The following is a 16,328-nucleotide window of genomic DNA, read 5'->3' as shown; positions in this document are numbered from 1 at the left end:
GGACGGGACAGTGACGGGGACAGATTTTTTCCCCCGTGTCATTCTCTAATGTATTACTTAGATTTTGAGCGCATACAGTACAGTAGGTTGTTTATGCGTTTCATTTTGATGCCTTGATGCTGTCACAACTTGTGGGTGTTGTCTAAAGTCCTGTTGTGAAAAATGACAATGAAAAATAGCAATTCAAATTTTAATTGTGATTTAATTGAATTAAATGAATATTAATTGTCTAATACACTAAAATTACAGCTGTATGCTAAATTTTGCAAAAAAGACTTGTTCGGTTAGGTGCCATCGACGCGTGTTCAATTCCTAGCAACTTGATGAAAATCATCAAGCTTTCATGGGAGAATACAGAAGTAGATTGCCGGGCCTTTCTTCTGCGCAGTATAAATTCTATGTCGTTACTATTGTCACATCAAATGTGATCCATCGCCTCCAACACTGCCCATCTCTGCTGCCCAGATGGGTGGTACATCATTAGTCTGACATCTCCACTGAAACCTGTTCACCTTGGGAGGCCCTGCTGGTATTGGAACAACAGACGGCATTTCAGCTTCACAGATGCATGCAAGCCCCAGTGGCATGTCAATCCCATGTACCATGACTGGAGAGACTTGACTGGTCACCTAAAAAGAAAGCAACCTTAAGAAAATAAGGCAACAGTTACCGAGAGATTGCAGCCAAAATTGGTTAAGGTGCATCTCCGGCCAGGGTACTGAAATTTGCAAGCGTTCTGAAGAGACTAGAAGCATCAAAAACAAAGCTGCAAGGGGCTGTAAAAAGGTTATAACATCTCAGACTGATAGGACAGTGAGAATCACTCTACAGAATTTGAAATTAACTGTCGCTGACATTAATAAGTTGCTGGTCAAAACAGAGGTGCTAGTGTTAGGCTGGACAGTTCGCTGGAGGGAGATCTTGCCTCACCAATTTGTTTGACTTCTTTGAAGGTGTGAATAAACATGTGGATAGTGAGCCGGTTCATATATAGTGTATCTACATTTTCAGAAAGCTTTTGACAAAGTTCCTCAGGAGAAGCTCCTGAGAAAATTAGAGAATCATAGGAAAGGAGGCAATGTACAGTTGTGGATTAGGAATTGGTTATCATAGAAAACAGAGGGCAAGGTTAAATGGCCATTTTTCTCAATGGAAGAAGGTAAACAGTGGAGTGCTATTCAACTTATTTATAAATGATCTGGAAATTGTAACAACAAGCGAGGTGATTAAATTTGCAGATGACACTAAATTGTTCAAAGTTGTTAAAATGCATGAGGACTGGGCATTCAAATGGCAGATGAAATTTAGGGCTCCTTTTACTAAGGTGTGCTAGCATTTTTAGCGCACGTGCAAGATTAGCATGTGCTATAGTGCACGCTAGCTGAAAAACCACAGTCTGCTTAAAAGGAGGCGGTAGCGGCTAGCGTGCACTAAAACCACTAGTGCGCCTTTATAAAAGGAGCCCTTAATGTAGACAGATGCAAAGTGATGCACATTGGGAAGAATAACCCAAATCAGTTACCGGATGCTAGGGTCCACCGTAGAGGTCAGCGCCTAAGAAAGAGATCTAGATGTTTTTTTAGACAATACACTGAAACTTGCTGCCCAATATGTAGTTGCTAGGAATTATTAGAAAAGGGATGGTAAATAAGACTGAGAATGTTATAATGCCTCTATAATTCGCTCTATGGTGCAACCTCGCCTTGAGTAATGCATTCAATTCTGGTCACCATATCTCAAAGAAGATATAGCAAAATTAGAAAAGGTTCAAACAAGAACAACTAAGATGATAAAGCGGATGGAACTCCTCTCGTATGAGGAACGACTAAAGAGGTTAGGGCTCTTCCGCTTGGAATAGAGACGGCTGAGGGGCTCAGTCTACAAAATCATTAGAGGTATAGAAGTAGAAGTGGATTGATTTTTTACTCCATTAAAATTACAAAGACTAGGGGGACACTGAACTTACAGGGAAATATTTTTAAAACCAATAGCTCTAGAACACATTGCCTGAGGAAGTAGTAAGAGCGATTAACATAGTTAAAAAAAAAAAGGTTTGGACAAGTTCCTGGAGGAAAATTCCCTAGTCTGCTATTGAGACAGACACAAGGGAAGCCGCTGCTTGCCCTGGATCAGTAGCATGGAATGTTGCTACTTTGTTTTTTTGCCCAGGTATGTTTGACCTGGATTGGCCACTGTGAAGATAGGATACTGGACTAGATGGACAACTGGTCTGATCCAGTATGGCTATTTTTTTATTTTAAAATTCTTTCCTGCCTAACACCTAGGTGGGTTACAACTACACATACATAGTTCTTATGTTATGTTAGAAAATCCCATTTTATGACAAAGTGATGGAAAAACTTTTCATGTGTCTGTATATGGCCATTTGGGGGAGGATGGGCTGGAGAGAGATTCAATGGCTATGTAGATGGGCTGGAGTAGGTTTTGATGGAGATTTCTGCAGTTGGAACCCAAGCACAGTACTGGGTAGAGCTTTGGATTCTTGCCCAGAAATAGCTAAGAAGAAAAAAATTAAAAACATTTAAATTGAATCAGGTTGGGCAGACTGGATGGACCATTCGGGTCTTTATCTGCCGTCATCTACTATGTTATCTGGAGTAATGGTCTGGAATGCACTTTTACCACTTCTTTTCAGCACCAAGAGCAGCACGGGAGTTCTGTTCTAACTTTCTCCTTCTGGCATATGAGCTTAATGATTTCTACATTATTGCAATTTGGTTCTAGATTTATTTTCAATTTCAATTTTATTGAAGTATTATAACAAAGTGTGCAGAAATATCGAGGTAATCTCTAATACCACATCGGGTAATGATAAAAAAAACCCATCTCCTGGGGGGAAAACCCACTATATTACAGTAAAGCAGAATTGTTTTGTTTTACTGGACAACAGTTTTGTGTGTTAAGTGATTATAACAATTAAAATGAATATAAGATGTAAAAGCAGCAACTTTAGTAAAATGGTTAAATTTTTATTAAGTGAGACAGTTGGGTGATTATCTTTAAAAGTATTATAGTAATACCATATATGAAATATCATTAAAATAAAGATAAAAAGTTTAAAATAACACAATGCCCGTAAAAATAAGTACTTGCAAAAACTTTAAAGTTAATTAAACCCCAGTATCGAACCGGAGGTAAAACTGGTGCCAAAGCGGTGCAAATGGTTTCTTGAATCCAGCCATCTGCCCGGACTAAACAACCCGACAGCACACGTTAGCTGGCGACCAGTCCAGAGAACTACGAAAGAAAAAAAAAAAAATCTCGGGTAAATCCCACATTTCTCAACCCAAGGAAACAACTCTCTCGCTCTCTCTTCACCCAGCGGCGAGCCCGGCTGCATCAGTCCCTTGGGCCGGCATCTACCTCCGATCTCTTGACTCCGTCCCTTCCACGGGCCCAGCAGCCGCGGTCGCTCTGACTTAGCGCACTGCGAAAAGGACTTATCCGGGGCATGTACGACGGGCACGAGAGAAGGGAGATCTCGCAACCCTCCCCCTCTCCTGATTCCGTTAGGGACGCGTTTCTTCCGGTGGAGCCTAACCTTATAAGGGCCTCAACGTTCCCACCCGGCCCCGCATTTGACCTGTCACTTGCGCAAGTTATTTTATCCTTTTCTTTTTTTTTTTTTTAATTCTCTCGCTGATCTCCTCTCACGCCACACGGGACAAAAGTTTGTCCCCAAAATTTGATTTATTTTTAATATATATATATTATACAGTATATACATCCCCTCATCGGCAAATAACCCCCCCCCCCAAAAAAAAAAAATAAAAAAAAATCCAAGGAAAACCCCAAAACCCAAGGAAGGAGAATCACAAAAGAGGAAAAAGAAGTCCGGCGGCAGGTTCTGCTCCAGTTTCGGCCCCCCCCCCCCCACGCGCTGGAAGGGGGGAAACCAGTCGCTCTCGAGCGGAGACACACGCGCGCGACAACTCCCGTCACAGCCCCCCCTCCCCCCAAAGTTCCGAAACCTCTTACCTCACTCTCCACTGCCATCTTCTGCCACGGGTCTGCCAGCTGTGCCAGCGGCATCCTCTTCGCTCTCCTTCGCGCTAGTTTTGTTTGGTTGTTGTTGTTTTTTTTTTTAAACGCGACCGATAACGAAGTGGGAGAAGAGGAAAAAAATAATAAAGAGACCCTCGAGCGAAAACTGAGGGGCAAGAAATATTGCTGAAACGACCCAAAGCCGGAATGGCCGTGCGGATTTTTTTTAAATTTTTTTAAACGCGCTGCCTTTCTTGAAGAGTTTATAAGTCAGACGTTTTCCTCTTTCAACGGCACTCCAGTTCCACAAGGCAAAAGTGGTATCCCGTCCCATCCCCCCCACCCTCCGCGCGCACGCTTCCTCGTCTCCACTCTCTTTACTTCCGCTCGCAATATGGCGCCTAAGCGCTACCTGTCTGTCGAAACGAGGCTCGCCGGCCGTCACGGTGACGTAGGGAGCGAGAGGAGGAGCCGGAGGGCCGAGGAGGGCAACAGGTGGGCGCGTGCCGCTGACCTGGTGACCTGCTGCCCTGCATATCCTCGGCGGCGGCGCATCCGGTAGCCATCTTGCCTAACTGACATTGGGAATGGCGCGCTGTGGAGGCATTTTTGGTGTTTTTTTTCAGGCAGTGTTTCAGCCCTCACTGAAAACGGGAACGTTGACGAGCCCGCAGCAACGTGACCTATGTGCCTGGGAATAAACAACTTATAAAATAACCGCTCGCTTTTGAAAGTTTCCTAAAAGGTGAAAATTTGCCGAGGACACCGTTGGGCAATCTTATATTCATTGGCAATATCACCTTGACAGGGCGGAACGGTGGTATTTTTTGTTTTTTGTTTTTAATTTTCACATAAAGGAGTTGCAGGACGCATCCTGGAAAGAGACTTAAGGGCGAGCGGTACTTTGGTGGGTGAAAAGATTGAAGCTGTCCTGAAATGCAAAATTACTGGCCATGTAAATAACGACTTAAAGAGGACATAGCGAAGACAGATTTAGCAAAGGGAAGCTTTTCCTTACTAATCCTTAACCCCACTCCTCTGCCCTCCAACCCAGCCAGCTGATTAACCATTTCCCTTAACTGTATCCATGACATCTTGTTTGTCTGTCTTGACTGTTTAGATTGTAAGCTCTTTCGAGCAGGGAGTCTTCTTTGTAACTCTATACAGCGCTGCGTGCGTCTGGTAGCACTATAGAAATAATTCATAGTAATAGTAGTAGTGTGGAGAGTTTCAGTCTTTGGGAAGCAGAGCTGAGATTGTGATATCATAATGCTTCATTCCACCAATAAGAGCCAACCTCCTCAGTGATGTCACAATGGCTTGATTGTCCCCTCTGCCCTCAAATCCTTCCAGCTTATTAACCGTTCCCTTTAACTGTATCCATGGCATCCTGTTTGTCTGTCTTGGCTGTTTAGATTGTAAGCTGTTTTTTTTCCTTCTATGTGACTCTGCAGCGCTGCGTGCGTCTGGTAGCGCTATAGAAATAATTAATAATAATAATAATAATAGTAGTAGTAGTAGTAGTCTGTTAACATTTTTTGGAAGCTGTTAACATAGGTGATGAGAGCCGGTTGATACAGGCATTTCATAGGTTTTCTCTTGAGATGCTAATAAGTCCTGAAAAAAAAGTCTTAGGACTGGAGCCAATGTACTATGGATTGGGAACTAACTAAAAAATACTCAGGTTGGGCTAAATGATCTGTTTTCTAAGTGGAGAAAGACTGAAATAAGTAGAGTGACTCAGGGATCTGTACTGGGGTTGGTGCTTTTTAAGCATATTTATAAATAGTCTGGGAAAGGCAGTAACAGTTGTAGTTAAATTTGTAGACAAAATTATTCAAAGTTGTGAAGTCATGAGTGGATTGTAAGGAAACAACTGAGAAGAAAGATGATAAAGGTCTATTAAATCGTAGGTGAAACAGGTAAATACAAATTGTTTTTCTACTGCTTGATAAAGTATAAAGACTATTTCTGAGGGAATTCTGTACATATTTGCAGTGCAAAAATTTATAAATGCTTTGCAGTTTTCCGCTCAAACCTTCACCTCCCCCTAGATCACTAGCAAGTAGTGCTGTTTAGATTGAGGGAAAAAAATTTTGATTTGGCCTTTTGTATTTTTCGATTTGATTAACTTTTCCTGCCCAATTGGGGTTTTTTTGGGTTGTTTTTACAAGTGTCCTGGTGGGTTTATTTTGTAGCCCTAATACCCACCCCATTCCAGCTCTGTGGTGTAAACAAAAAAGGCCTTTTCGCTCTCTGTTAGGTCCTAGCTTACGCTTGCTGTCTAACACCAGCTCTGGCAGGATACACATATTGTAATCATAAAATAGAAAATTATATTTTTTTCTACCTTCCTCTGCCATATACAACATTTGTTTCTTTCCCACGGTCCACCATCTCTCTTCCCCTGGGTCAAACCTCTCCATTCCCCTCCATGCAGCATCTTTCCCTTCCTCCCCTCCATTATGATGTGCAACATTTCTTTCTCTCTCCCCATTCTCCATCTCTCCCTGCTCTCTACACTAAGTCCAACATTTTTCCCTCTTCTCCATGCATGTCTCCCTCCCCTCCACAATATGCACAATTTCTCCCTCTCACCCCTTTCTACTTCTTCTCTTCCTTCTCCTCCACCTCAACAATTCTTCCTCTCTTCACTCCCCCATGTGCAGCATCTTTCTTCCCCTCCCATTTCCCTGAGCAGTAGCTTTCCTCCCCTCCCACCCATTCCTCTGTGTAACAGTTTTCCATCCCTCCCAAATTCTCATCCCCCTGTGCAGTAGTCCCCCTGTGCAGCAGCACCCCACTGACTATTCCACTGTGAGACCTTACATACCTTCGATTCCTCTTAAAGCAGCTGTGGTGGTGGTGGTCGGTCAACAGTGGCATGGCTCTGAACGGGTTACTCGCAGCCTGCCCTGCTAGGACTTTCCTCTGCCACAACATAAGTGATGTGGCAGAGGAAAGGCCCAGGCCACAAGCAGCCCATTCAGAACGATGCCGTGGCTGCTTTAAGAGGCTTCGGAGGTATGTCAGGTCTCGATCGATTCACCAAAGTGAATCGGGCAGCACTACTGGCAATAGGAGGAGGTAACTGGCTGAACAGCAGCCATGTCTCCTTGTCATTCTAGGCCTGACTGTGCATTTGAATTGTGTGACTGTACAGAAGCCCACGCCATTCAAGAAATCAGGCCTAGGATGGCAGAAGTGGAGGATGGGCCCAACATATATAGCTGTTCACTTCCTCTTGCTGCACAATTAGGATAGGGTAGGAAGATCTAAGCTTAAGGGCTAATATGTAAGGCTTCCCATATGGTTAACATGTTTTAACAGTGTTTTACCATGAGGTACCAATGCAGAATGGGTTTCAGTATGAGTATTAACTCGCGCTGAAACCCTCACTGCACACTACATGCACCCTTAAAAAAAAAAAAAAAAGATTACACAAAGTTAAAAGCAGTCTATAAGTGTTGGTTGAGGGTCTACTAACACCCTTTCTCTCCTCCCAAAGGCACTGGATAGCAGGACAAGCAGGCATGATATTCTCACATGTGGGTGACGTCATCTACGGAGCCCCGATGCGGAAGCATTTTCAAGCAAACTTGATTGAAGATTTAAGTTTGCTCTGCTGCTCCATGCATGCGTGCCTTCCTGCTCCACTAGGGGGCGCATCCCCTAGTGGTCTCCAGTTCAAAATTTTCCGCTGAACCTAGAAGTCGTGTTTTTTCAGGCTCTGCCCCAACTGCCTTCTAGCACCACGATTTTTCTTGTTTTTTCTCGATTAAGTCGCTGTGCGCAAATTTTCCTTTTTCAACTTGATTCCTGCTTCGTTTTTCACCGACCCGGTGGCTTCCGGGTCCCCGTGGCCGCGTGGCTACTCGAGCCGCGGCCACTTTCGATTCTATGTCCCGTCCTTTGACCGGCTTTAAAAAGTGCACCCGGTGCGAGCGGCTTCTTTCCATCACAGACCCACATCGCCGGTGCATCCTTTGCCTGGGGGCCGCTCATCCAACCGATTCCTGCCCCCAGTGCGCTACTTTCCAGAACCGGGCCCTCCGTCGAAGGAAAACCTGCATGGCGGATCTTTTTGCCCCAGACCAACCTTCTACCTCGGCCTCGAGGTCGGCCCCGGCCTCGGCCCCGGCCTTGACCTCGGCCCCGAATACCTCGGTATCGCCTCGAGACTTGACTCCGAAGTCCTCGGGACAACAGAAAACCTCGGCTCCGGGTAAGTCCCCTCTTCCCTCTTCAGGTTCTTTACCAGCAAAGAAACCAACCTCGGGGACACCAGCGACGCATGGCGGAAGCCCCATGCTTACAGCCCCGGCGAAGCCCTCCAAGCCTTTGGGCCATGCCTCCACCACACGGGAATACTCTGATACGAGGTCGCCCCCGGTGGAGTGCACCGAGGCAATGGACATGCCTTCGATGCTGTCCGTGCCTGTCTTCCAGGACCTACTCCGAACAATGATCTCGTCGGAGCTGTCCGCTGCAATGGCCCATCTACAACCGGCCTCGACCTCGACCCCCGCATGTGCCAGACCAGCCTGAGCCTCGTGTCGAGCCACCTCGGGGAAAAGTGCGCAAGCTTCGCCGCATCTCATCCTCCTCTGACTCCTCGCCGAGGCACCCGAGGCGCTCTCCCTCCACAGACCGCCACAGGGCAAAACGTCGTGCTAAACCGACAGCAACCTCGAACCGCCGTACCTCCAAGAAGGCCCGGAGTTCCCCCACTCTACGAGGCCTTTCCCCTACACCTCGTACGGGACCGCTCAGGGTGGCGGAGTTATCACTCTCCAACCCGCGCATCCTCCGAACTCCCCCTCGGACCGGGGCTCCGATCCGAGGTGTCAGGCTTTCACCGAGGGAGTCCGGGTCGAGGTCACCGATTCGACATCGATCGGTACCCCGAACCCCGGCATCGTCTCCGAGGGGCTCCTCGAGACGTCAGAGATCCCCGACCCCGGAACACTTTCACAGTGCTTCCCCGGTCTCGGAACGTGGATCGGAGCGGGAACCTCGATACTCGAGGGAAGCCTCCCCGTCCTTCTCCACCCGACGGATGTCTCGTTCACCGACCCCACACGGGGCCTCGGGAACATCCCACCCATCCTTCACTCGCTTTGTCCAGGACATGGGCCACGCTTTGGACTTAGACCTCCAGTCCGATTCCAGATACTCAAAGGAGTACCTAGCGGAGCTGGACATGCCATCACTGCCCAGAGAGTCCCTTCGCTTACCGCCTAATCCGGTACTCCAACAGGCTTTCTTCAGGAACCTGCCGTCCCCTCCAAAATGGAGGCCAAGTACCGTACGGTACCCTACCCGGGGTTTGAACAACCGCAGCTCTCCCACCAGTCGCTGTTGGTAGAATCGTCCATGAAAAAGGCTCATCCCTCCCAGGTCTCAGCCACGGTCCCCCCAGGTCGGGAAGGCCGAACCCTGGACAAGTTCGGCAGGAGACTATATCAAAATGCGATATGGCCTCTAGGGTGCAAAGCTACACTGTCACCTTCACATCCTACCTCAAACACCTCATCGGACTACTGAGAGCCTTTGAGACTGACTTACCAGCCTCTCGCCAAGGAGCGTTTAGCCTGCTTGTAGAGTCCCTCTCCAACCTACGCCTCCATCTATTCCACGCGGCCTACGATGGCTTCGAACTCTCCTCCAGAGAGGCAGCCTTTGCTATCGCCATGCGCCGACTAGCTTGGCTGCACCTGGTCGACATGGACCCCAACTTACAGGAACGGTTGGCTAACCTCCCCTGCGTGGGAAAAGAGCTGTTTGACGACACTATCGAGGCGGCTACAAAACGCCTCTCTGAACACGAACGCTCATTTGCCTCCCTTGTCCGGCAAAACGGCCAATCGGTTTTGCGAAATCTATTTGCTTAAATTGCCAACTTCCCTCCATCCCTTTTCAGTTAGCTTGGAGGTCACCCACATGTGAGAATATCATGCCTGCTTGTCCTGGGATAAAGCACAGTTACTTACCGTAACAGGTGTTATCCAGGGACAGCAGGCATATATTCTCACAACCCGCCCACCTCCCCGAGGTTGGCTTCTTTGCTAGTTAAGTGAACTGGAGACCACGAGGGGATGCGCCCCCTAGTGGAGCAGGAAGGCACGCATGCGTGGAGCAGCAGAGCAAACTTAAATCTTCAATCAAGTTTGCTTGAAAATGCTTCCGCATCGGGGCTCCGTAGATGACGTCACCCACATGTGAGAATATATGCCTGCTGTCCCTGGATAACACCTGTTACGGTAAGTAACTGTGCTTTTTGCATTGGCTCCAACCTAATTAAAAAATTATCTCTGGTGTCTAGTAGCACCCACCCACCTGGCCCCTCCCACAGATACTCCAGACAACCCTCCCCTCAGTCCCTGGTATCTGGCAGCACCCTCCATTCCCTCCCTCCAACTGTAAAAAAAAATCCCTACTGCCTAGTGGCACCCTCACACTGGTACCCCTGATCACCATTCATTAAGAGGCAGGAATAATGTCTACTCACTCCTGCTCCAGCACTGCCAACTTGAAAAATGGCAACACCCTGCCTACTTAATGCATTCTCTAAGTCTGCCATATCAGGGATTTTTGCTTGCAAATTGACACTATTTTTGTTTTTAAAATGTTACCCTTCTTGTCAGTGTTTGAGCCAGTCATCACTCAGGGCACTGATAGGAAGGGTGATATTTTGCAACAAGCTCAGATTACTCCCACAATTTTTATGTGGCAGTAATTTACATGCTCATTGCTTATACCATGCTGCCTTAAGGTTTGAATGAAAGTTTTGTGGTAGAGGCTTATGCTAAACTGTCTGTACTGCAAAGCTTTCTAGATTGGCCCCTCAGTGCTTTAAGTATCACTGGAGGTTGGATAGGGGAAGAACAAGCTTGAGTGGAGGAAATTAGCAGGTGAAATAAAGTTCACAATTCAAAATGCATTAAAGTAGAAGTAGGAGTTTTTTTACACTTCTCTATACAACATACTTGAAAGAATAATTATAGAAATAATCAAAAATAATCCTATATAATAAAACCCTAGCCGCGCATGCACACTCCTATCTGCGTGCTTCCATGATCCGTAGGTCTGTGGCCGCAGGAGTGCGCATGCGCGAGTCCCCAGCCTTACACCTACCTACACTCGCCGGCAGGACTCGTCGCCAGCGCTGGATTCCCTGCTCTACAAAGACGGGGGTCGTAGGAGGCCCGAAATCGCCCGAACTCACAGCCACATACCGGCACAAACCTCCCTCCAGCGTTGGCAGCCGCAGCAGGCTAAACAGGCTGCTTCGCGGCTTTCTCCTGCCGGTGAGTCTGCTGCTGGTGACATCATCAGTGACGCGACAGAGGGACTCAACTGCAGGAGAAAGCTGCGAAGCAGCCTGTTTAGCGTGCTGCGGCTGCCAACGCTGGAGGGAGGTTTGTTAAGGTCATGTCGCATGGGAGGGAGACATAAGAGAGTCACCGGGGGTTGGGCTGGGAGGTAGAGAAGCGTCTGCCTCGGGTACTTCAGGCAGCAGCAGCGTTTACAATTCGCTGCTGTTGCCGGCTTCAGGCCTTCCTCTCTGGCGGGTCTTGCCTAAGGACCCACCAGAGAGGAAGACCTGAAGCCGGCAAAAGCAATGAATTGTGAATGCTGCTGCTGCCCGATGAAGTTCAAGGAGGAAAGGGAGCAGAGGGGGAGAGAATGGCTTGGAGGGAAGAAGACATGGCAGGGCATGGAGGGAAGGAGGAAGGTATGCCAGACCAAGGGAAAAGGAAGGAGGAGATGTCATGTGGAACAGAGAGAGAGAGAGGGCGGACACTGGATGGAAAGAGAAGAGAGAGAGAGCAGTGAATGGAAGGGGCAAGACAGAGGGTGAACAGTAGATGTTAGGGTAGAGAGAGGTAGACAGACACTGAATGGAAGTGTGGGGGACATGGTGAGCAGACGTTGGAAGGAAGTGGAGAGGAGAAAGAAAAAAGGGCACATGCAGGATTGAGGGAAGAGGATAGAGTTAGAAATAAAGATAGAGAGACAGGGGGCCAGGGAGAGACACAGACAGAAAGAATGACAGACAGACAAAGTTCAAGGAGAGAGACAAATTAAAAAAAAATACCAGACAGACATCTACTCTAGCACCCGTTAATGTAACAGGCTAAAACACTAGTTAAGAATAAGAAAACAGAAATTTTTGATTAAATAACTATTTACACCACTCAATTCTTGATGGCATCCCTTTTTGCAGGAACAAAAGCTGCAAGTCATTTAAAATAAATGTCAAGCACATTTGTACAGTGGCAAGGTGCAATTTTTGACAATTCTTGGCATAATAGCTCATCTTTTCAAATTGGCTAACAATCATTTGTGGTATGTCATCTTCAAGTTTTGCAACAGATTGTTGGATTTAGATCTGAGTTTTGACAGAGACCTCTCTAGTAATTTTAAAGTAATTCTATGTCTTATAGTGATCTTTCTCAGCAGTTTCCTTAACCCATAGCTACTGACATTGGAAGGGCAACCTGACTGAGACAATGCCATGATGGTGCCCAACTGTTTTACTTTTACACTGATAGACCCGACAGTACCCCAAGGTATATTCCATAAACATTTTCTTTTAGCCTTCCCTCAATTTGTACCTATATTCTAGCGTTCCTTATATAGTTCTAGATTTGGCACTTTATAGTTCTGCTTTGTACTCATTTCACTGGGGGTCCTTCAATCAACTTCATCCACTGTTATTGGTCATAGTGTGATTCTATTTAAAAGTTTTGATTTGCATAAATCTATATATCATTTATCCCCCATTTTATGATGTTGCATTAGGCTTTTTTTATTGCCAGCCTTGGCGGTATTAGCTCCAGCGCTCATAGAATTCCTCTGAGTTTTGGAGCTAATACCACCATTGCTGATGATAAAAAAAAGCCTAATGCGATTTCTTAAAAGGGGAGGTTAATTACTTGTAGACTAATTTACGTTGAACTTGTAGAATATAGTGTTTGAGTAAACAAATTCCTACTTTAATGCTTACCGAATTGTATTTTTTAAACAGGATGTGAGAAGGGTATGAAGACTTTTACAAGGCACTATGGGGTTCATTTTCAAATGCAGAAAAACATCCAAAAACCCAAAAACGGCATAAACCGATACTTGGGCATTTTATTCACCAAAATGTCCAAATGCCGATTTTCAGGGCATTCACTCTCCAGAACATCTGAATGTTAATGGGGCATGTAAGAGGTGTGGTTTGGGTGGGCTTAGCACTTGGATGTTTTGTGGGGATAATCAAAGCTTTTACAAGATGTCCAGGGCATCATTTAGACCAGGAGTGTCAAAATCCCTCCTCGAGGGCCGCAATCCAGTCGGGTTTTCAGGATTTCCCCAATGAATATGCATGAGATCTATTAGCATACAATGAAAGCAGTGCATGCAAATAGATCTCATGCATATTCATGGGGGAAATCCTGAAAACCCGACTGGATTGTGGCCCTCGAGGAGGAACTTTGACACCCGTGATTTAGACGTTCGAAGTTAGAACTGTTTTAAAAGCGAATAAGGGCCAAAAGGTACCTAAACTGACCAGATGACCACTGGAGAGATGAAAGTATGTCCCCTCCCCCACATTCCCCAGTGATCACTGACCCCCCTCCTATCTCCCAAAGATGTAAATGAAACAGTACATACCTGTCTCTAGAACAGCAGCACCTGGTATGGGAAAGCCTAGTAGAGCAGCACACAGGTGTCTTAAGTAGCCTGGTAGATGAGCCAGTGAACCATAGAGAGGAGGACCCAGGCCCATAAGCCACGCTACCCACTACATTTATGGTGGAAAGTGTGAGCCTAGTAAAACCCACCCTAAACCTACTGTACTGCCATATAGTTGAAACCTGCAGCCAGTAGGTTTAGGGGGAGCTTTGGAGAGCTCACTATACACTAAAAGGGGGCTCTGGTGAAATATGTACCTGCCAGTCTTTATGTGAAGTTCATAGCAATGCCCCTAAGGTGACTCACTGCACTGTTGGGATGACTGTGTGGCCAGTCCAATAAGATGCTGACCTCTCCCACATCCAAATGGGCTTGATTTCGACATTTTGAACATGGACGTTTTTGTTTTCAAAAATGGCCAAAAAAGTTAGATGTCCTAAGGGCCAAGACATCCATATAGGTCATTAAAAAAAAATATTTGGACATCTACCGGTTTCAAAAATGGATGTCTCGAGGAATACATCAGCCACACTATTGAAAATGTCCCTCCATGTATAACTTTTCATTTTGTAAAGTATTTAAACTTAGGTACCAAGCAGAAGATTACTCTGAGCTTTCTTAGATTGCTTCTCATATCATCTAGTTCCTTAGGTATGTCTTTTCTATTCAATATCTTTGTGTCATCTGCAAAAAAGGTACAATTTTCTTTCTAACACCTCTGCAATATTGCTTAAAGAAATCCATTCATTTATTCAGGCAGTTACAAATTTATGAATTTATTCATTCATTCATATAGGCAGCAAATACTTTTCCAATCACTTCACATTGCCCCTTACCTTAATTCTTTTTTGGCCAATGGAGTTTGTTATAACAGTGTTGCATTTTCTGTCTTAGACTTAATTATGGCTTTAGAACAACAGCTGCAATAACATATAATTAAGTCCCAAAGAAAGACAGACATGCACTCCGTTTGTAGACAGCTTTTTTTGCTTGCTATAGATTTGGCTTCACAGATTGCTTTGTATTTAAAAACTCAAAGCATATTTTATTTATGTATAATAGTCACAGCTCAGATTCAGTTTTCCCAGTGTAGTTCTTGAGTCAGCAATTATCTATGTTAGTTTAAATGCATTTTGTGCTCATGATTTTACATGTTCTGATGGTAACAGCAGCAGAACAGAACCATTAGTTTTGGGGCTGGATTATAACAAAAACAATGGTAAAATATTTTTAGTCCAGCTAGAATTCTTAGTCTTCTGTTGCTGCTTGTTGCCTGTGCTGGCCCTCTGCCAGATAACCCAAACCAGCCAAGTGATGAGATGAATTAGTAGAAACAATGTCCTTATTCCTTTTTGATTTCAGTTTCTTCACAGACTTACTGCAGGTAGCTTTCAGTTTACCATAGTCTGATTGGGCCTTGTTCCTTTATCTGTTCTGTGCACATCTGGTAGTCTACTGTAGTGTTTCCCAAGTTGGTCCTAGAGTACCCCCTTGCCAGTCAGACTTTCAGGATATCCACAATGAATAAACATGAGTGATTTGCATACAATGGAGGAAGTGTATGCAAATCAATCTCATGCACAGTCTAATCTAATCTAATCTAAACCTTAAGTTTATATACCGCATCATCTCCATGAGTATGGAGCTCGACACAGTTTACAAGAACTTAAATAATAGGTAGAAAAAGGTTTACATGAACTTATGTGTAGAAGGGAGGAGAAAAAGGGGGGGGAGGATAGAGTTACAATTTGGTGAAAAGCTAAGTTTTCAGTTGTTTGCAGTCATTGTGGATATCCTGAAAACAATCTACTGTTCCTTGCAAGCCCTGCCATCTCTCCAGGACAGGACATATATCTTCCTGTCCAGAGCTATACCTTAATTAGCCTCACCTAGCTCTTCACGTCTTTCTGAGACTACAATACTGAATAATTTTTTTCCTAGAAGCAGGAGTTTACAACCCATTCCTCAGGACACATCTAGCCAGTCATGTTTTCAGGATTCTACAATGAATATGCATGAGATTTGCATACAATGGAGTAGCCTGTAAAACTGACTGACTAGGTTTGTCCCAAGGACTGAGAACCCTTGCCTTACATCAACATTATCCTTTCCCTTTCTTGAACCTCTTTTCTGTTCAGGCTGCTTCTTGGGTCAATTGTTCTGTGCATGTACATGTTTCTCTCCTTCCCTCAGGACGTTATTACTCAGTACTCTTTTCCTTAAAGTAATATTACCTCTGTTCCCTAATTGCAGAAGACAAACACAAATAGAAATGGAAGTGTGGAAGACCTTGAACAATTTTCAGATGGCTGTGTTTGAGGAGCTAACTAAACTAGAAGTAGGCAAAGTAATGGGGCCAGTTAGCATACATCCAAGGGTACTGAAGAACTTAGGAAAGTTCTGGCCGCTGTCTGACCTTTTCACTGCTTCTCTAAAGTCAGGAGTGGTCTTAGAGAACTGGAGAAGGACAGATATGGTCCCTCACCAAACAAGTGGAAGTAAGGAGGAGGTTAGGAACTGTAATATGTAAATTAATAGAAACACTTCTAAAACAGAGATTCTGTTACATCCATTATGGAGTCTGTACGATAGGTGTTCAATCTGTACCCGTGAACCAGGTCTTGGAAAAAACCACA

General features: G+C 45.2%; 1 protein-coding gene across 1 annotated transcript in view; it reads right to left on the bottom strand.

The window, feature by feature from the left end:
- Positions 1–4,399, bottom strand: part of RPS6KA3 (ribosomal protein S6 kinase A3) — a 122,943-nt gene extending 118,544 nt beyond the window's left edge. The window contains exon 1 of the mRNA XM_033950052.1: positions 4,000–4,399. Coding sequence (XP_033805943.1) covers positions 4,000–4,053 — 54 coding nt within the window. The 5' untranslated portion in view covers positions 4,054–4,399. The remainder of the gene's footprint in view (positions 1–3,999) is intronic.
- Positions 4,400–16,328: the final 11,929 nt, after the last annotated feature.

The sequence above is a fragment of the Geotrypetes seraphini genome, chromosome 6, assembly GCF_902459505.1.
Source record: "Geotrypetes seraphini chromosome 6, aGeoSer1.1, whole genome shotgun sequence".
NCBI classification, from domain to species: domain Eukaryota; kingdom Metazoa; phylum Chordata; class Amphibia; order Gymnophiona; family Dermophiidae; genus Geotrypetes; species Geotrypetes seraphini.
The sequence above is the reverse complement of the archived record's forward strand: the minus strand, read 5'-3'. Positions and strand labels throughout refer to the sequence as shown.